The sequence below is a fragment of the Acipenser ruthenus genome, chromosome 55 (assembly GCF_902713425.1).
Source record: "Acipenser ruthenus chromosome 55, fAciRut3.2 maternal haplotype, whole genome shotgun sequence".
Classification (NCBI taxonomy): domain Eukaryota; kingdom Metazoa; phylum Chordata; class Actinopteri; order Acipenseriformes; family Acipenseridae; genus Acipenser; species Acipenser ruthenus.
The window spans coordinates 6,404,091-6,427,454 of NC_081243.1; the positions used below are offsets into that span (position 1 = coordinate 6,404,091).

General features: G+C 37.1%; 1 protein-coding gene across 1 annotated transcript; it reads left to right on the forward strand.

Annotated features, from left to right (window-relative positions):
* Positions 1-479: 479 nt before the first annotated feature.
* On the forward strand, positions 480-12,898 carry LOC131723427 (zinc finger protein 501-like). The gene is made up of 2 exons (XM_059017241.1): positions 480-984; positions 10,501-12,898. Exon 2 carries the CDS (start codon positions 10,521-10,523, stop codon positions 11,772-11,774), a length of 1,254 nt encoding a protein of 417 aa, XP_058873224.1. The 5' UTR covers positions 480-984; positions 10,501-10,520; the 3' UTR covers positions 11,775-12,898.
* Positions 12,899-23,364: the final 10,466 nt, after the last annotated feature.

A 23,364-nucleotide genomic window follows, 5' to 3' on the forward strand; every position in this document is an offset into this window, starting at 1 on the left:
ATATATATATATATATATATATATATATATATATATATATATTGGGCAGCTGGCTCTTTGAGCTAATATATATATATATATATATATGTGTGTGTGTGTGTGTGTGTGTGTGTGTTTGTGTGCCCTATACAACAGTTGAAAAATTCTGAGTCAGTTATAAATGAAAACTGAAAATACATTTACTATATATGCATACATATACATACATGACATTAAAATCATTTTCCTTAATAATGCAGTTTTTCAAGCGTTATCTAGTTTTTATTTAAGCACATGCGTCTTATCGATGTATGAAAGCAAGCAGTGAAAAATCATGGGAAAAGTAGCTTTATATTACAGCCTATTACATTTTTGGACTTACTCACCTTAGCTGATGTAAAACTAATAAATCTATTATGGTGGCTAATGCAGCCTTCAGTGTTCATAACAGTGATACTGAAAACATGAAAAACTACAACCCCCAGAACCATTTGTCAGTTTCTGTAGTCGTGTGTGGTCTAACAGCCTCTGAGAGTCGTGATTACGCAGGCATAGTCTGCTGATTAGATTCCTTGTTGCTTTGACATGCGGCTTTCAGTATGCATGTTTAGGGTAAAACTGTCAACACTCCCTATACCCTGTTCTACCATCACACAAAGTGTGTGTGTTTACATGGGTCTAATAGATTTATCTTTTGTTAAGCATGCAAGTTCTCTTCGTGTTTGTTTTCACTGGCTTATATAGTGTGTTACTGGTATTGCTCCCTGGTCTGAGCCCCAAGTGAGGTATTTAGCTTTTCAATCTGAACACGGCGTGTACAAATGAGTCTTTTATTTTACTCCGCTACTAAACATCATGAAGGCGCTGGTTTCACCCGATGGGAAGGAATCTTTAGATCCGTGCACCATTCGGAACCGGAAGTTATATTGTTTGGGCTGCTTGGAGAAAAAGACGCGAGAAAACAGAAGGAATAGAAGACAGAGAAAGAGAAAGAGAAAGAGAGCGGTGAGTTATTGGAATTGCATTCACTGCACCCGCTGGAAACCCCGTGTGTGGTAGCGGGGTGTGTAATGTGTTTATATTATATAGAGGACGGCGAGTTTGATGCGAGACTCGAGCAGACACAGGCGCTTTCATTATTAGAAACCTGCTCGCAGACTCTCCGGTGACGTCACTCTGAGTGCTCTTTGAATCAGACTGACTTCGGATCCTATTTATATTCATGTTGGGTTAATCAGACTATCGGCGGCCCGTCTGTAGTGCTACAGGAGATTTGAATTGCACAGTTTGTCCCGCTCTGTGCAGCGCCGTCCCGTTTGTAACTCAAATGAACTGCATTCTGCTAAACTGTCCGGTCCTGTACTGTACGTGCATCGGCGTGGTCAATAATAACAACAGCAACACAATGACCGCTGCTTTCTTATAGACTTTTTTTTTCTTAAATTTTTTGAAGCTGTAGCAACTCCGAAGCAGTTAAAACACCTGTATATAATAACACAATCCTAATTTAAAAGTTAAACATCGGGTATATTTATTGCAGATCATAGCAATGCATTGTTATTATTATTATTATTATTATTTATTTATTAGCAGAAGCCCTTATCCAGGGCGACTTACAATTGTTACAAGATATCACATTATACATTATTTCACATTATACAGATATCACATTATTTTTACATACAATTACCCATTTATACAGTTGGGTTTTTACTGGAGCAATCTAGGTAAAGTATCTTGCTCAAGGGTACAACAGCAGTGTCCTCCACCTGGGATTGAACCCACGACCCTCCGGTCAAGAGTCCAGAGCCCTAACCACTACTCCACACTGCTGCCCCTGTTGTATTTGTTTTGTCATGTTAAGTGAACAACAACCAGATTATAAAATATAGATCAGCTTTTGCCATTTAAAAACGTGATATGAGGTATAAGCAAGGCTCGAAGTTAATATATTTGGTAGCATTTTGCTACACAAAACTGCTACACAACACTCTTAATCTGCTGCTAGATTTTTATGCAGTAGCATTTTCCTGACACCTTACTCTGCAGTTTATATGACCGACCCTGAGTGAACACGCACTGAATTACTGGTATTGGTATTAGAACAAGAACATTATTAGTACATTTCATAAAGCGGGAAACCATTGCTAATAGAGCTTCCCTATATGACTGAGGTGTGTACCGCCCATGTAGATACGCGCGAGGTCCACAATGCAAATGTTTACGATGTTATAATATAACAGACCTAACAGGATATTAAGTTTATTCAGTGTCTATAACATGCTCATTTAATCTGTCCTGGAGAATGGCGGCTCCGGTTTTGTTATGATGTTAACACTGGTTTCACCCGCGCTAAAAATGAACACATAACAGGTGGATAATTATTACTTTATCAAAATTCTGATTACGAAAAATATATATAATAAATAAAACAGGAGCAAATAGCTAGCTATAACGTTACCGTGAATCAAGTAACAGCTTCTTTGTTCTATCAGTACGAATAATAGACGAAATACAAGTTTGAGCTGCATTCAGTTACCTATCTGTTTATAATAGATTATCATTACCTTGCGTACTTCTCCTGTTTAACTAGTGAAACGTGTGCTTTAACAAAAAAAAAAATGTGTGTTTAGGGCTGTCAACTGATTACAAAAAATAATTTCGATTAATCGTGCAATTAAAAAAAATAATTAGATTAATTGCATTTTTAAATAACAGTAAAATACAATCTTAATTAAAGCAATGTTTAGGAAAGCAACAAATCCCCCTTTTAATAAACGTTTTCTTTAAAAAGAGTTCATTATGAAGTAAAAACCTCCCAAGAAAGCACCATCCCAGCTCTTTTCCATTACATTAGAATGTTTAGAAAGATTTTTTGCTTAGCTTGGATGTTTTTTTTGTTTTTTTTACCACTTTAAATATATTGGTTTCAACAGCGATACAGAATACAATGAATACAAACTCAATTTACTTTTGATCACAAATATTTGCATTGTCAATTTTTATTTTCCCAATTCACTTATGCCAACTGGATTTTGCTTGTATCTCATGTAAACACAGCAGACTTCCATTAATTCATGCAAATAGGCACCGAAGTGCGCCAGAATAAGCGAATAACACAAATTAGTATGCATAACAATATATCCCTGTGCTGACAGCCAAAAAAGTTACATTACACACCTACCTGTATATTATATCCATTGTTCAGAGGCGGAGGGAGCTGGTTTTAAAAAAGTCACAGAGCTTGCTTTGAGTTTTTGATTTGTAACCGCTTTCTCATTGAGACTGTCTGCTAGTTTACTGGTTTCCAAAGCAGTGACAGTGTCTGTGAGTCGACAAACTCCATGAAGATCGCTGCTGCATATGTTGATCTCGTACTGGTACACTACAATACACTGTGTTTTAAAAGTACTGTAATAAAGTGCGCATATATCCACTCAACAGGCCACACAGATTATAGAAACACGGTTTATTAACACACAGATAACTGAGATTTCTTCTTGCAAACACACTCCTCCACAATACAAACTGTGCATTTAAACTAGACCTTTAAATGGAATATCATGCTTAAAAAAAATGATATGCACTTAAGCACTATAGGTAAACAAAATAATTGACAAAATCCAATACACAAATGTAACATACATAAACACATTCGATTTACTTTCCTGTGAAACTCAGCCTGCCAGTATAGCTTAACTGACTTTTTTTTTTAGCAAAATAACCATAGGGAAGTCTTTTGAATAAATTACCTTTTTTTTTTTTTAATAAACCCATTCAAAACTCCAGCTTTTCACCAGTATTTTTTTTAAAATTTTTTTTACTTCTGATCTCGCCTCCACTCAACAATGCAACGGCAGACAATGAAGTACGGGAAGTTAAGAGGATCAAAACAGAGGACTGCGATTAACAAGCGTTTAAAACATTAACACGTTATTATATATATATATATATATATATATATATATATATATATATATATATATATATATATATATATATATAAAAAATTACACAGTAGTACTCACCTTGGATAAAGGCGTCTGCTAAATAAACAAATAATAATAATAATAATAATATTTAAACAGTAATCTCATGTCTGCACTCACTTGTTTGTTGCCTGCTGAGTGGTTAACATGGTTTTCAATTAGTTTTGATATATGTAGGGGGCATCGATCTCATCGTGACGCGAAGGACCGATGGGGGAGAGAGAGGAGTGGGGGGGGGGGGGGGGGGTTGAAAAAATGGATTAAAATGATGCATTTTGGTGTAATTTTGGATGGTTTAAGCATGTGCTAGACTAGTAGTTGTCTGTTTGTAGTGTCTGACAAAGTACTAGATTAGTGCAATGAAGGATTCCGAGCATCATTGCAACATTGTGGGAATGCTAATGCAGTAACAGGCAGGCTGGCTTGAGCGGTGACGTCAGACCCGGAACAAACACACAGCAATGAAAGCGCTGATTTATTAAATGAACAAAATAAAAGGTTGAACAAAACAGAACAAACAAAACGTCATGGTGGCCAAAACAAATAGACAAACACTAAACAAACAAGCACTGTGCTGAGGTGGTTTAGCTACAGTAGCAATGGTTAAGGGTGAGACGATACACCACGATACGACTCGTATCACGAAACACAGGCCACGATACGACTCGTATCACGAAACACAGGCCACGATACGATTCGTATCACGATACTTATGAAAAACTCAGCTCTGCTTGATGGACTTCAAAATATTTCACATCTATACACAGATTCAATTGAAAATTAATTATCTGTATTTACCATATAGTAGTACAGCACTTGAGTGAGTTTAAAGACAAAGCAGTATGTCAGCTAGATTTTCTGGGATATCAGATTTAATTAACCAAATCTCCTAACTACATTTCTGAGAGAGGAAAAAATACTAAGCAATGTGTTTGATGACTATAAAAGTACTAAGTTTGTTCATGGGTTTCTTTAGAACAATCTAAATATCAAGTCTTTCAGCATTAAGTTGTGATGTGTTTTTTTTAAATGTACATCAGTGTTTTTGATTGCATCATACTTAACTTTAACTCAATAGATTATTATTATTATTATTATTATTATTATTATTATTATTATTACCATAAATTTTATCACTAAGTATTTGTATTTTTCATGTTAAGGTTGAGTATATACATTTATTTGTATACTGTTCTATACTGTGCTGTTTTTAAATGTGGTTAGAAATCATTTAAATTATTAGATTTAAATTAATGATAAAATAAGTATTAAATAAGTCATTTTCATCAGGATTAACACATTTCTTTAAAGAAAGTAACATATTCAAGCAGATCAAAGTTTAAGGATCATTCAACCAAATAAAAACATTAGGGCACACTGAAAGATGAACAAATATAAAATAAAACTCGTAAGAAATGTAAAAATGTGATATGTTTTGTAATCTATACTTACATAGCTTTACAGGAAACACACGTTCTTTCTGCAAAACAGTCAAGTCAGATACACTTCAAAATTCTTATAGCCTGTCCTCCCCCACAAATGACACCTTTCCTCATTATATATATATATATATATATATATATATATATATATATAATATATATATATATATATAAAGGAATAATTTACACCAGATTATAAGGAAACATTAAAAGGAGAGCAATACATTAAAACTGGTAAAAAGAAAAAAAAAACATAACTATCTGTTTATATGAAATAAAATGCTCTCTCACAAAAAGACATATATATATATATATATATATATATATATATATATATATATATATATATATATATATATATATATATATATATATATATATAACATTTGTATTCAAAAAGCCATAGCAGTGAGTTTTTACAGACACTGCTCGCTTCCTCATTCCTCTCTGTCCAGAACAAATAAGGCAGGCTGTCTCCGCCTCCTCTACACTCCCATTGGCCAGTCTTACAGCTGCCTCAACTCCCATTGGCCAGGCAGTGTTTCAGCAGTATGTTCTTAAGCCTTTAGTACAGTGTCAGTATTCCCTGCTTGCTAGCAATGGAATACAGAAAAATAATTCTTTCCTGTAATCCTGCTTAAATTCTGGAAGCGCCTGGCCAGCTCATTGCTCATTGCTCAATGGGATATGTCTAGGATCAAGTGGAGTTCATGACTGTTTAATAAATGTGGCATATTAGCTACTCATTTGAAGCTTGTATCTCAATACACAAATGTGTATTTGTGTTGTAAAGTAACGTGATGATTCGTCTCATCCCTAACACCAACATTAATACACCACACGCAACATATAAACATAAAATACACACAGGGGCGGCGCTCACTACCACAACATGTTACCAATCACAAGGACTATGATTTCCCACTCTTCTGTCCGTATGGCCAGTCTTCAGGGAGAATGTGTCATGTGCTTAGTGATTTCATTGTCGATGTCAAGTGTGACGGGAAGCATACACAAGGGTGCAGAGTGGCTACCTTAACTTGCAATTTACTAACCTTTTGGACTTTTGCAACCAAACCTTAACGTTACTTTAACAAAGTTTTGCCATTGAATTTCCACTGTTTTGCAGAAGGCATCCTGGAAAATCAAACAACCACATCTGCCACATAATGCTGGTTTTTAGGCAGTCTGATGTGTTGTTGTGTGTTGAGTATCATTACATTGAAACCATTGCTCATCTTTTCACACCCAGGCAACACAGTGGCCATGGCTGATGGTTTTCCCTTTGTGGAACACGATTGCCCGAGATGAAAATGTTTTCTTATCAATTACAACTCATGCTTGAAATTAGCAAGTGCTGTATTAATTGCAATATCATATCATTTTAATACACTGATAATATGGGGGATAATTCATTCCTTGTTTGAATTTTAAAATGGCGCTGTATAAATCTGTTGGTCTGGAACCAACTCCCCAATAATGTTGTTAAAGTCGACACCCTGGGATCCTTCAAGAAGCTGCTTGATGAGATTCTTTAAGCTACTAACAACCAAACGAGCAAGATGGGCTGATATACTATTTACTTCCTCGCTATATGGCCTTCATTATATGATTAAATACTGATTTAAAAAAATCAAACTGCTGCTGATGTTCACTCGTACAGCTCTAGGCAACCGGCACGGCAAAGCAACATTGTTTTTTTGTTTTTTTTTTTAAATTAGGAACCAAGATTTAAATTAACTTTGCAATTGAAACAAAACTGAAACTTTGATGTGCTTTTATTTGGGGGGGGAGGTTGTACTGTGTTTTTATAGCCAGAATACTGGATGCAGCCACAAATAGGTACTGTACTTGTATGTCAACTTTTATTCACAATCTCATTGCTATTATTATTATTATTATTATTATTATTATTATTATTATTATTATTATTATTATTATTAGTGGTAGTAGTGACAAATACTGTAATAATAAAGAAAATCAAAGAATAAAAACAGTACTAATAATCTAGCTAATGCCTTTATCCAAGGTGACTTCCTTGACTTACTCCAGCAGTTTATATTGTTTGTTTTGGATTGTCCTTTTACTATAGCGAACAAAAGGCTTTTGACTCAAACAGGATTGTTATAGCAAGGGTGTACTGTATTCAGGGTTTGACTTGTATGTTTAATATATACAACACTTGCACATTTTAATATATAATGCGTGTACATTTGTTTCATTTTTGTTATTTATCACTCCCATAATGTTCAACATTTAACAGATGGCATAAAGAAGTTTGGCTCAGAATCCAATCTCATCCCTTACAAAAAAGTAATATACTGCAAGTATACTTGTGCCAAAATTGTCTGGTTTTAGTATCCTATTGATCAGATAATACTATCCTATTTTGGCATAAGTATACTTGCAGTATACAACTTTTTATATTATTTTTGTAAATAATGCAAATTAGTTCTCAAACATTGGACATTTCTTAGATTGTAGCTTACTTCTCTTGTCCATTCCTGCATTGTCTCTTGCTAGATATGCACCTCCAGATTCTAACAAATACTTTTACAGAACCAGGAGCAACTTCTGCTCTGTATCAAAAAGCTATAATGCTCTGTGGCTGCCCGCCTATGTGGATAACTATCGAAAAACTATTATTATTATTATTATTATTATTATTATTATTATTATTATTATTATTATTATTATTATTATTTATTTCTTAGCAGACACCCTTATCCAGGGCGACTTACAATTGTTACAAGATATCACATTATTTTTACATACAATTACCCATTTATACAGTTGGGTTTTTACTGGAGCAATCTAGGTAAAGTACTTTGCTCAAGGGTACAGCAGCAGTCTCCCCCCCACAACCCTCCGGTCAAGAGTCCAGAGCCCTAACCACTACTCCACACTAACTAAAACACAAGTCTGGGAAAAACAAATGGAAGTCTGGAAAAAAGTATGGAAAAAGTATGGAATTTTGATGTTGAAAAAATGTATGAACCCTGTAAACACGAAAGTATCATGTGTTAGCTCTTGTGTGTGTCATTTGGTGCAGCACAGAATCCAGGTTGAGCTGCTGCTGCCTGCTGCTTTGCAGTTTTCTGATCAATGTTTCTGCTGAAGCGCTGTGGCTACCTTCAAGATGAAATCTCTCCTACTAGTGGTATATACAGATAATGTGAATGCACAGGACCAGATGAAACAAGTGTCTGCCAACCTGAACTGACCGGGTCGATACAATATATTGAACTTAAATTCATTTAGAGATAGTATTTAAATTTTTTCGAGTACTCAAGTAATAAATGAGTGCTCAAGTAATTCTAATTATTTCGAGTATGTGAGTACTCTAACCCTGCCCTAGTGCTGAACTATATATATTCCATCTCTCCCTATTCAGTGCCATGGAACAGTCGCAAGTCACTGCCTAGCAATGACATCAGGCAGCAGTGACGTCAGATCGTTATCTTTGGGGTTCAGTTTCTGTAAAACTAGGACCCCCCAAATTTATTAATACCCTGTTGCACATCTACACCCCAGGGACGGTGTGTATGCCAAGTGGGTTTTTTTACTTTTCTATACTTTTTGAAACAAAAACAAAAAAGCTTTTTTTTCTCCACTCTATCTTGTAAAGTATTCAACCAAAGGGTTTGTTGAGCCTGCCAATCTGACCACACATAAAAATGTTCATGTATATTGGTGAGGTTTTACCCCCCTTTTGAGCTGGTTGTAAAATCGACTTTAAACAGTACCTTAGTTCAAACCTTAACTATGTCTATACTTCAATGGAAAGATTCCACGCATTCTAAATACGGTTGAGCTAGAGGGATATAATCCCTGATATATCGTTTAAAGTAAATTTCAACTTTTTAATAAGATGTCAATTGAGGAATGGCTAAATCAAAACATACCAGAAAATACAAGCACCTCTGAGACATCTACAGTCGCTGTAAGTAGTACAGAGAGAAGTACTGTCAGACAAACTGAACCTGTTTCTTCATCAAACTCTACCGAAGGTCACATTGGTTCTGCTGTCCAAGTACTAGGCAACTTTCCCGGAAGCATTTTTAATAACTGCTCGATATCTGGAAATATTCAAACCAATTACCATGGAAAATACTTTTTTACCCGACCTTTGTCCTCAGTTTATTTTCACAGAAGCATTTTTAACAACGAGAAGATCATTTTTGTTGAATACTATATTTATAGAACGGTCATTTTAGAATTCTTATGTGGCAGGATAAGTGGAACAAAAAAGCAAAAACCTAAAAATTCAGATAAAATCAATAAAAATGATAGTTGTCCTGAAACATTTAAGTATATAAGCAATAAGACCCTCCACATTGGGAGTATCAGGCATTAGACGACCGTTTGGTTGTAATAGCGTCTCGACTTCATCACGGGCCCCATTACCCAAACGGTCATATAATGCCTGTGTCAGGTCTTCTTTCTTACATACATCATTTTCACTCTGGAAATCTGGTAACCTGTCTATGCAGTCAATCAATCAATCAATCTTTAGTTCTTATATAGCGCCTTTCGCCATGATTCACCTCAAAGTGCTTTACAGATAAAAATAATAAAAGTGAAAAACATGGAAAACAATTTGGAGAAATATTAAAAGATAACCACGTGAAATGACATTATGCAAAGTAGTTTAAAGTCATTTAATATATTACTTTATAAAGCAGTAATACAAATCAGCATACAAATAAATCAATACTAATAAGAAGTATAAATAGGATGTTAAAATGTTCCCTTTGAAATACATCTGCTAAATTATAAAAATGTGTTTTTGATCTGAATTTAAAAGCAGCAGGAGATGGTACCTCCCTTCCACATCGTGGCAGATCATTCCACAGCTGTGGGGCTGTGAAGCTGAATGCTCTGCCTCCTGCATTCATTCTCTGTGTCCATGGAATTATTGTTTTCATTTCCATATGAGAAGAGTTGTCGGTATGATGTGCAAGTGCAGACAATAACAGCTGTTTCTTTAAATGCCTGATATGCACGTTTTAAATGCTGCTGTAAACACACCAATAAAGAACAGATCATAATACTTACATTTAATTTTCTGCTTTCTTTTCCTTATCCAGGTGAAAGCCAAATAACAAAGATGGAGTCTGGTTACATTAAACAGGAGGTGGTTCTGGAATTGGTACCTGTCTGCATTAAACAGGAGATGCTTGAACTGGAGCCCGTCCACATGAAAGAAGAGGAGACTGAACTGGAGCCTGTCCACATTAAAGAAGAGGAGACTGAACTGGAGCATGTCCACATTAAAGAAGAGGAGCCTGAACTGGAGCCTGTCCACATTAAAGAGGAAGAGACTGAACTGGAGCCTGTCCACATTAAAGAAGAAGAGACTGAACCAAAGTCTGTCCACATTAAAGAAGAAGAGACTGAACCGGAGCCTGTCCACATTAAAGAAGAAGAGACTGAACCGGAGCCTGTCCACATTAAAGAAGAGACTGAACTGGAGCCTGTCCACCTTAAAGATAATTCTATTGACTTGTTGTTTAAGGATCCAGAAAACATATCCTGGCCAAAGATATCACATCAATGTACTGAATGTGGGGCGAGCTTCAGTCGGTTAGGACGCCTAAAAAGACACCAGCGAATTCACAGTGGAGAGAAGCCATATCACTGTACTGAATGTGGAAAAAGTTTCATTGACACAGGAAGCCTAAAATCGCACCAGCAAATTCACACTGGAGAGAAGTTGTATCGCTGTAACGAATGTGGGGAAAGCTTCGGTCACTTAGGAAGCTTAAAAAGACACCACCGAATTCACACTGGAGAGAAGCCGTATCACTGTACCGAATGTGGGGAAAGCTTCAGTCACTTAGGAAGCCTAAAAAGACACCACCGAATTCACACTGGAGAGAAGCTGTATCGCTGTACTGAATGTGGGAATAGCTTCAGTCACTTAGGAAGTCTAAGAAGACACCAACGAATTCACACTGGAGAGAAGCCGTATCGCTGTACCGAATGTGGGGAAAGCTTCATTGAGACAGGAAGCCTAAAAACACACCAGCGAATTCACACTGGAGAGAAGCCGTATCACTGTTTTGAATGTGGGGAGAGCTTCAGCCTGTTAGGACACCTAAAAACACACCAGCGGATTCACACTGGAGAGAAGCCATATCACTGTACTGAATGTGGGCAGAGATTCAGTCAGTTAGGAAGCCTAAAGAGACACCACCGAATTCACACTGGAGAGAAGCCATATCACTGTACTGAATGTTGGAAGAGCTTCAGCCAATCAAACTCCCTAAAAAGACACCAGAAAATGCACATTGGAGCCAACCTCCCTCCCTCGCATTCTGTCGCGTCTCCACCCTGCTTGCTTGAGTGTGTGGATAGCTGACTGATTACTTCTCTTTCCTCTCTCTCAGCCTGAATCCAGAGACACTGAGAAGGGGAGCATGTCAAACTGAAGGAGACGGACCCATTCTTTCAGAATGAACTGGAGAGCCCTGGGATTCAGCTCCACTCCTGCCCCTGAATTGGAAATGAATCTCACTCATCATGCTGTGAAGATTTAGGACAGAGTTACAGGGTCATTCTACTTAGAAGGGACACACTGGGAATATATGCCCAACTTTTTCTCTGTACACTTATATGTGTGATACGAACCCAACACATTAACACTAGAACCGCCAAAATCTCTGACTACTTGCATTGAACATTTAAGTGAATAGAAATTCTGAATTTCCTTATTCTAAAAGTGAATTGAAAAACAAACCATTCCGAGGGTATAGTATTAACTTGTTTAACAATGTCAGGGTTTTAGATTTACCAAGTACAGCTTTCTGATAAATTGGTTTTAGAATCATTAATTACTAATCTTGCGGTTGCAAGTTTGAGTTGTTTAGGATCAGCGTGCCCTCTAAGCTTTTTAGATTCTGAGAAACTTGTTTTGACTGAGAGGGTAAATTATCAGTGAGAAACCTTCGGCCACGCATTAACCCTTTTAATATATTTTTGTTGCGTTATACAATTTTGAAACAATATTCCAACACAAGCATCTCAGCAATTTTACAATTTACTTTAAATTTAAACAAGACATTTATTGTGGCTCTGCCTCTGATTTTGAATCCTCCTCTGATCCTATGGTTGTTATCATAGTTATAGACTGCATGCTTCACTGGTGGCCTGCATAAAACTGCTTTATACTACTGTATAAAACACGGGGGTCTGCACTGCCATCAATTGGAACCATCTTTAGGGCTACTAATTATTCCATTCTTGGGAATACCAAATTCTGTTTTTCAAAAATGGCCAATTCCTTTTGCTCCCACTTTTTATCAACATATTAATAATTAAATATGGCATCTGAACATAAATATAATGTTGGTAGTTAAAATAAAGTAAATGTAATAAATAAAGCTGACACCCTGGGATCCTTCAAGAAGCTGTTTGATGAGATTCTGGGATCAATAAGCTACTAACAACCAAACAAGCAAGATGGGCTGAATGGCCTCCTCTCGTTTGTAAACTTTCTTATGTTCTAAATTTATATATATATATATATATATATATATATATATATATATATATATATATATATATATATATATATATATATATATAAAGTCTCTTGTTGCTGTAATAGCAAGTAAAGCATCTGAAGACACTTCAAACCTGTCATACTGTTTATAGACATCACGGCTCATTGCTGACATTAAAATAAGCAAGAAAGCCAAATGTCCAGCACAGTTGTGAGAATCACATTTACAGTCTTCCACTGACACAGTAGTTCAGTCTACAAATAAAGGTGTTTTGAAAATACCTGTTTATCCTATTGTTGGCATTTACAATAACAATAAGAAATATGAAACAGTTTAGTAACAGTACAGCAATGTCATGTGAGAGTAATCCTATGTACAGTACTGCACAAATGAAGTGTAGCATTTTACTGGCATTATAAATACCAGGATAAAATATGAAACGCTGGTAAAGGTGTGTTGACTGGCTCGTTGCTCTAAACAGGTTCACTGCTGTGTATTACCCGATTGTAATTTAAATAGCGCCCCTTTTAATGTAAACACATGATTAATCCTCTCAATTGTTTCTTTCCTAATTCTGCAGTGTTATTTGCAAGATTTAAAATGAGGCGTGTCTCCAGACAGAATGTCTTCATGAACCCAACGCTGTGTAGTGTAGTGACTGCATCCTTTACACAGTAAAGTGATCCATTTCCTTTAAGGATTGTGGATTGTTGCCGTCTTATTTGCTTTCTTATTCTCTACGTGTTTGTGACTGGCATTATGATATTTAATGGTATTGACTCGTACATGATCACGCGAATTACAGCAACACTAAGAATACTATCGCACCATCCTCATGTAGATAATCCGATTTCTTTTAGCTCTGTCTTACTGAAACATTGTTTTTTTTCTTCATTGGTGCAGCCGCCATGTTTGAGTTTCAGCAGTGACATGGAGTGAAGTCACATGAGGAATAAAAATAATGGGCATGGTATGTCTTCTTCAATTACTATACACATAAATGTGTAATTTTGACTAATGTGCTGATTACATTTTTACCAATTTAAAAGCTCTTGAGATGATTTCTGAAATGGGCTTTGTTAAAAGGGAAATAAAAACCGTCAAAGTGTGAGTATTGTGATTTTTATTTATGTTTACTGGAATATTTCTACTTCTAAATAATGCAGGAAGATTGTGCTTCACTGATTTTTAGTATTCAATTATACAACGAGTTCAAAATTGTAAAGTTCATGAGCAGCACTCCATAGAGGCAGAGTCGCCAGATGCCTGCTTCACCCGCCCTGGAAGTAGATTCGCTGGTGCCCGAGCGAGTTCTGCACTCGTGGTGTGCATTTTTACAGGGAAGTCAGAGAACGAGCTGCAAGACAGACACGAATTTGCTGTGCTTTGTAAAAATGCTCTCAAAATGATTTACCCAGAGATGTTGGAGTCTCGATTGAAAGTTAGTAAACTGAGTGAGAAAGTTGTTGCCAGTTACTGTGAAAAATGTGCGCATTTTAGCTTTAGAGGGAGCACTGTTAAGGATGTTTCCTAATAAAATTGAATGTGTATTGTGTTTTAATGACGTTTTAATGTGAAAATAATTTGAAATGGTTTTATTTTAATTCTTGTTTAATGTGTTTAACATGCTTGTAATGGTAATTTAGTTAGGAGAATGAAACTCAAATGTGTATCCTTCTATGATCAAAATAACTACAGTTAAAACAACATTAAGTTGTGTTCTATAAATGTTACAAATCATGTTATGCGTCTGCGTGCTCCCAAGATGTCGACTTCACATCTGACTGCAACTCTGTGTTACAAAGATCAACTGCATTCCAACTGTGTTTTTCAACAACGACCACATCTCCAGAATAAGAATTACCTTTCAAAGACTTCGACTCAAGTAAAATACTATGTTTGTATAGGAAATACCTACATGCAAACCAGAAGGAAAAACGTTCAATACAACTTAACACTTTGCTGAGATGAAAAATACAAACAATTCTACTTTGATGAACAAGATAGGACTTTAACTGATCTGATGATATTGTGTGCATTTGAAAACAACAACTATGAACATCAGAACCATTTAAACATTGATTGAATGAATCTACAAGTTGTGAAGCAACTCGAGATTACAACTGAATACTAAAGGCAATTGAAACTGCTTCTGAACTGAACTTGTTGAAACAAAAATGCTGTCTTCATTCCAACCAACACAACAGACGCTGCTTAACACAGTCACTGTGTGCACTGTATGCGAGTCCTGCGTGCACTCAACCATACGGGAGCCTGCATGCTTATGAAAATGTGTGTTTAAATGTGTTGCTCCTGCTTGTGTCTGTACTTCTAATTCTGATACCATGATTTCTAACTTATATTCTTCTTACTTTTGTGAGCCATAATAAACTTATTTAGTTGTATGTGTTGAGTTTCTTTTTGCCTGTTTTGTGTACTAAAGTAAGCTTTTTATGATTGATTTGGGATCCTTAAACCTATATATATATATATATATATATATATATATATATATATATATATATATATATATATATACAACTGCAGTGTACAAAATTGAAGGCATATGAAAGAAAAGTTTACAAGATTAAAAAAATCTTATTTTCAGGACATTTCGGGTAAAAGCCCTTCTTCAGCTGTTCAAAAAGAAAAGTAAACCGTGCAGTAAACTTGTTTTTATTCAAGAATTGTAATTATACAAAAATTCTGTTGATTATGTCATGATTATTAGAATAGAATGTTCATTCCCAGAGGTTCCAAAGTTCCCAGTTTGAAGATAAACTCTTGTTCCTTTTGTCTCCGAGCAACATTTGTTCCAAAGCACTGATTGATCACAGTCTGTGATGTCTTCAGCAGTGTGATCATCACTGTTGAAGTGATGGGCTACTGGAAATGCAGTGGTGTTAATGTGAATGCTTCTGAAGTGTTCTACAAACCGGTCTGCTAAACGCCTTTTAGTTTCCCCAATATACAATTTGTTGCATTTCTTGCAGATAATGCCGTAGACTATTCCTTTAGATGTACATGTAAAATGTTCATGAATGTTGAATGAAGATTTAATGCCTCTAATCTCCATTTCAGAATGAATGTATTTCCAAGTATTACATCGTGGTCTATTACATGGATATGTGCCTTTCAAAGGTTCCCCAGAAGGACGAATAGCACTGTGTACCACATATTCTCTTATATTCTTGTCTCTTCTATATGACATCAATAGGCGCTGTAGATGGGTCTTGTAAAATTGTAAAGTTTCTCTCTCTTTCTGTTGGTAGGGTGGTAAGGGTGGTAGAATCCAGAGGGATTCTATCAGCTCTGTGTTGTATATTGTTATTATATAAAGCATTTTTTCTATTTATATTTGAAATGCAGGATTTAGCTTTAGTGATTATCTATCTATCTATCTATCTATCTATCTATCTATCTATCTATCTATCTATCTATCGATAGAAAGATTTTTAATGTATTGGGGTGTGAATTGAAAAGCCTAAACTGTCCCAGTGTACATGTCATACTGCACCTGACCCTTCGAATACTCCATCCGTCCGCTCCACCTCATTCAAATGCACATGGAGTCATACTGCACCTGACCCCTCGAACACTCCCTGTCCATCCGCTCCACCTCATTCAAATGCACACGGAGTCATACTGCACCTGACCCCTCGAACACTCCCTGTCCATCTGCTCCACCTCATTCAAATGCACATGGAGTCATACTGCACCTGACCCCTCGAACACTCCCTGTCTGTCCGCTCCACCTCATTCAAATGCACAAGGAGTCATACTGCACCTGACCCCTCGAACACTCCCTGTCCATCTGCTCCACCTCATTCAAATGCACATGGAGTCATACTGCACCTGACCCCTCGAACACTCCCTGTCTGTCCGCTCCACCTCATTCAAATGCACACGGAGTCATACTGCACCTGACCCCTCGAACACTCCCTGTCCATCTGCTCCACCTCATTCAAATGCACACAGAGTCATACTGCACCTGACCCCTCGAACACTCCCTGTCCATCTGCTCCACCTCATTCAAATGCACATGGAGTCATACTGCACCTGACCCCTCGAACACTCCCTGTCTGTCCGCTCCACCTCATTCAAATGCACACGGAGTCATACTGCACCTGACCCCTCGAACACTCCCTGTCCATCTGCTCCACCTCATTCAAATGCACACAGAGTCATACTGCACCTGACCCCTCGAACACTCCCTGTCCATCTGCTCCACCTCATTCAAATGCACATGGAGTCATACTGCACCTGACCCCTCGAACACTCCCTGTCTGTCCGCTCCACCTCATTCAAATGCACACGGAGTCATACTGCACCTGACCCCTCGAACACTCCCTGTCCATCTGCTCCACCTCATTCAAATGCACACAGAGTCATACTGCACCTGACCCCTCGAACACTCCCTGTCCATCTGCTCCACCTCATTCAAATGCACATGGAGTCATACTGCACCTGACCCCTCGAACACTCCCTGTCCGTCTGCTCCACCTCATTCAAAACTCTGCTGCTCACCTAGTCTTTTCCCTTCCTCGTTTCACCCACTCTACTCCGCTGCTGCGCTCCCTCCACTTCATCCAATTCAAAACTATTGTACTTGCCTATCGCTGTCTCAACCTTTCTGCCCCCTCTTACCTGCCCCCTCTTATTTCTCCCTACACACCCTCTCCGCACCTTTGCCTCCAGAGCCTGCTCCTCTCCACCCTTGCCAACTGTAAGTTGCCCTGGATAAGGGCCTCTGCTAAGAAATGAAGAAGAAGAAGAAAGATGAAAGACTCCTTTTTGAACTATATGGACGGCAGACTGAAATTCCAAACATACATCAAAATACACCAAGTGCACTTAGCCTGCTAACTTCTAGAGTAAGACAAGGACATCGTATTATTTTTTATTTATTTATTTATTTATTAGCAGACGCCCCTATCCAGGGCGACTTACAATTGTTACAAGACATCACATTATACATCATTTCACACTATACAGATATCACATTATTTTACATACAGTTACCCATTTATAGAGTTGGGTTTTTACTGGAGCAATCTAGGTAAAGTACCTTGCTCAAGGGTACAACAGCAGTGTCCCCCACTGGGGATTGAACCCACAACCCTCTGGTCAAGAGTCCAGAGCCCTAACCACTATTCCACACTGCTGCCCGTTAAAGGGGATATATTCCTGTTTGATGGGTCTGCCTCAGCTCTGTGCCAAAGCTTTTTCTTTTTTTACATACAATGAATATAGACCATGTTAAAGTAATTGTAGCTGACACAATAATTCCACATTTTTTGTGGTGTTGCACTTTCATTCACTACATTCATGCACAATGTGTTCCTGTAGAGCACACATGTTTTAATTGTAAGACATGATATCTGGTGCTTCTTCAGGTTAACCTTTTTCTCAGGTTATCTGTTTGCATTTGTACTCACTGGGTCATTTCTGGGTCAAAGTATGTCACTCAATAGGGGAAGCAGCTGATTGGTTATTGACAGGAAAGAGGCCAGTGAAGGGGGTGGGGACAGTTTCACTCTCCAGATGAAATGACCCAGGAAGTGTAAGACAGTCGAGAAGCTTGGCTTGTGGAAGCAGAGATTTCTTTAACTTTGTGTAGGAGCAGATATCATGTTTTACATTGAAAATATGTGCTTGTAGAACTGATTCATCCAATATGTTTCAATTGTTTTAGTTAGAATATTTACAAAAACAAAAACCAAATAAATCCTATGGGCCAGTCAGCCCATCTTGCTCGTTTGGTTGTTAGTAGCTTATTGATCCCAGAATCTCATCAAGCAGCTTCTTGAAGGATCCCAGGGTGTCAGCTTCAACAGCATTACTGGGGAGTTGGTTCCAGACCCTCACAATTCTCTGTGTAAAAAAGTGCCTCCTGTTTTCTGTTCTGAATGCCCCTTTATCTAATCTCCATTTGTGACCCCTGGACCTTGTTTCTTTTTTCAGGTTGAAAAAGCCCCCTGGGTCGACATTGTCAATACCTTTTAGAATTTTGAACGCTTGAATCAAATCACAAAATCGTAGTCTTCTTTGTTCAAGACTGAATAGATTCAATTCTTTTAGCCTGTCTGCATACGACATGCCTTTTAAACCCGGGATAATTCTGGTTGCTCTTCTTTGCACTCTTTCTAGAGCAGCAATATCCTTTTTGTAACGAGGTGACCAAAACTGAACACAATATTCTACATGAGTCTTACTAATGCATTGTAAAGTTTTAACATTACTTCCCTTTATTTAAATTGAACACTTTTCACAATATATCCGAGCATCTTGGTTGCCTTTTTTATAGCTTCCCCACATGAAGACATTTCTGAGTCAACATAAACTCCTAGGTCTTTTTCATAGATTCCTTCAATTTCAGTATCTCCCATATGATATTTATAATGCACATTTTTATTGCCTGCATGCAGTACCTTACACTTTTCTCTATTATATGTCACTTGCCATGTGTGTGCCCAGTTCTGAATGCTGTCTAGATCATTTTGAATGACCTCTAGTTGTCAGCATACTGGTACTGCAGTCTATTTACCCACTTCTTTTATACAAGTTCTGTATATGGGAATAGTGCTTTACTGTGACTAAACTAACATACTTCCCTCCAGGTTCTTTGCCACAGTTCATACAGTGTTTTTTTGTTATATGTCTTAATCCTAAAATTCTAGGTGATGCCAAACCTTTGGCCTCAGCTGTACAGTATAAAACAGAGTATCTCCTGTATCAATGCCATCTATATTATACAGAGCAAGCGCCCTGACTGTGAGAAACAGCATGTGGGTAAAACCACAACTCTGTGAAGACTGTAGACAATCCCTTTAACCAGCAAGGACACATCTCTGTGAGGAGAATCCCTTTAACCAGCGAGGACACATCTCTGTGAAGACAATCCCTCTAACCAGCGAGGACACATCTCTGTGAAGACTGTGGACAATCCCTTTAACCAGGGAGGACACATCTCTATGAAGACAAACCCTTTAACCAGGGAGGACACATCTCTGTTAAGACTGTGGACAGTCCCTTTAACCAGGGAAGACACATCTCTGTGAAGACAATTCCTTTAACCAGGGAGGACATATCTCTGTGAAGAATGTGGACAATCCCTTTAACCAGCAAGGACACATCTCTGTGAAGACAATTCCTTTAACCAGGGAGGACACATCTCTGTGAAGACTGTCCCTTTAACCAGGAGGACACATCTCTGTGAAGACTGTGGACAATCCCTTTAACCAGCGAGGATACATCTCTGTGAAGACTGTGGACAATCCCTTTAACCAGCGAGGATACATCTCTGTGAAGACTGTGGACAATCCCTTTAACCAGCGAGGATACATCTCTGTGAAGACTGTGGACAATCCCTTTAACCAGCGAGGACACATCTCTGTGAAGGCTGTCTAACCATGGAAATGTTAGTCACAAAAATACACCATTTGCATTCTGGAAAATTCCTCACAAAAACAGGTATTTTTCAAATTATAACAGGCAGATTTGCCTGCTGAATTTTCTTGGTTGGTGAATTTGGATGAATTATAGAAGATAGAAATGACTACCAGTATTACAGATAAGGAAATAAGTTTCCAAATGTTTTTGAATTTTTTCTTGAACTTTTTTGAGTCAGCTATTTCATTTGTAATATCCGCTATATTATGTGTTGCCAACAAGTCTGCCAGCTGCATTTGTGTTTCACTGCCTAAAGTTGCTCACTTTTTCTGTTTTTTTTTAAAAGTTGTATTAGTAATAAAAACTGAACTTAACAATGAGAATGCAGGAGAGGAAAGTGAACAAAACAATGAGAATGTGGGCGAGGAAACTGAACTAAATGAGAATGCGGGAGAAGAAAGGGAACTCAACTGACGTCAAGGAGGCAAACAGTTTTGTGTGAGTTCATTAATATATAACACAGTGTAACAAATAAAGTACATTTTAAAATGTGTCTGTTATTACTTACATAAAATGTTGTATATTGCTGAACTGTTACAGCTAACAGGTCAAATCTATGGTGTTATTTTTACACAACAGTGTTGTGCAGACTGGTATGTAACTGCAGTAGGTATGTAACTGGGTAACATGGGTTTTCCATTAAGCAATTAAACAGATCACTCCTGGTTGGAACTTCCAGCCCAGCTTATATTAAACATGTTGTAAAATTACTATGCAATATACATACACAATGGGGGTTTACACTTTGGAAAATGTTATGTCTGTATGAACATGATGTGCAGAGGTAATGCAAATAACAGGTTCCAATGCTGTGTGTAAACCATTCACAAATAACAGGTTCCAATGCTGTGTGTAAACCATTCACAAATAACAGGTTCCAATGCTGTGTGTAAACCATTCACAAATAACAGATTCCAATGCTATGTGTAAACTATTCACAGACAAGTTTGCAACTTGTAAACTTTAATGTGCAGCCTGACATGATGAGGAAGTTTACTTGCTCTTTGAAAACCTGTTAAAATACTGTTCATGCCCCAATTCATATAAACCTTTTGAAAAAGACATCTGCCAAGGTTTACATAAACAATTATTATACTGATGCGCAAACCTTGAAGACCTCCATTAGGTTCCTGGTCTTGTAGACTTTAAACTTCTAGTAAAATTATAGTTTACAATAGGGTTGCAACCTGTGCAAAATTTCCAAACTTTGAAGTTTGTATATGTTTAAATATGTTTACACAATTGGTAATCCATATTTTTCGTGCAGTGTGTGAGATTACAAGAATACAGTTTAAGTTACTGTGAAAGAAGCCGTTCAAGCGAAGGGGACAATTTAATCCCCCAGGTGAGCAAGGAAGTGCAATATGATCTGAAAACAAGGCTACTAAAACCTTGCATGAGTTTGGAACTGAGGTCTCCCTCAGTGTTTTAAATGATACCAGCAGAACAAAACTAATAAAGGCAACAAATATACCCTTCGTTGAAAGTATATTAAATAATTATTTCAAACATATTAAGGAGGATACAGAACAATTGTATATAAAGATGTGGCTTTTTTTTTGTAAAACATTCTGGATCTTATATTTGGATCACCGTTAATAAAAGTGACCAGTAGATGGCAGAAATTATCCTTTTATTTTTTTTCAAAAGCAGTCCAGCAATCCAGCTTATTCTTGGACATTAATAACACCGCTGTTAGATTTCTGTGGTGTAATTATGTTTCCATTTGCAATATGGTCCTTGTTAGTGTAAGTGCCATTTCCTTGTTCATTTGTATCAGTCTGAACCCCTTCTATACATTTCAGCTTCAGCCCTTGGGTTCCAATACAACTACAAACTAGACTTAACAAACAATTATTATTATTGTTACATATTACTTTTTGCATCATTTGACCCTCATTCCATTCTACATCTAAAAATACATATTTTAAACTCCAGCAGTGTGCTTCTAAATGTGTTTCCCAAGGTTGTCCACATGAAGCACCCTGTAGTGGTATTTACCTCAACACCAATTAAAACAGCAGGACGAGAGCAGCTCTGTTTTATATTTAGGACTGAGACATCATTAAAAAAATCAACATAATTTAAGTCTTTTATTTACCATCATCTAATCAAAGAAACTACAAAATGATATTGCAAAAGTCGACCAATAGTCATAATACTAGTACAATATTTCAATTTAGATTCCAAAATGTACATTTTTCAAATGCTGTTAGTTTTTCGTTAAGTATATGTTAAAGTATGTGGCAATATGTCATTCAATATGTTAATGTAACATTATTCAGCAGATTTCATTCGACTTTATGAAGCAAAATTAGTTCATTCTATAGAGTGAGGCAAAACCTTTGGCCAGAGATGTAGTCTATTTCTAACAGACTTAGCTGTGATTTTTAATATGTAAATTGAAAATGTCTAAATTGCTACACGATGCAAAGAGATTCTGAGTCTTAATAAATTCATAGAAAAAAAAATCAATAAAAACAATAAATCAGAGTTGTGTATAATGTTTCTCATCTTATTATTTGATCTAAAACCAAATCCCTGAGTCGTGGGTCTGGCTTGTTCTCAGCTGCGTCTCCAGTGGGTTCAAAGCCCAGCTCAGGACACTGGAAATGCAACTAAACTCACACACTGAGAACAAGCAGGCAGCTGAGAAGACTGAGCCCACACTCCAGGGCTTACATCATTATACACTAGCAAAGGAATTCCATGACACAGAGGGAATTCCATTTCTCATTTCATGAAGACAATATTATCAAACCTGCAGCAGCATCTCCCCCTTTGGCAAGCTTGTATTGTTCAATGTTCAATGGGTTTGTTCAGTTCCACTGTAGATATGTGTCTCAGGATTCAATGACAGTTTAAAAATGACAAAACTTTAACATGCAGAGGCAATGGAAACATAATAATGTGCCCTTGTACTGCATACTTATGAAGATATCATATTTAACTAATACCTCAATATCCTAGGACACCCCCCCCCTCCATGTTGGT

What these genes read in the sequence shown, in the direction of transcription:
- LOC131723427 (XM_059017241.1), top strand. Translation starts at nt 10,521, where the DNA reads ATGGAGTCTGGTTACATTAAACAGGAGGTGGTTCTGGAATTGGTACCT.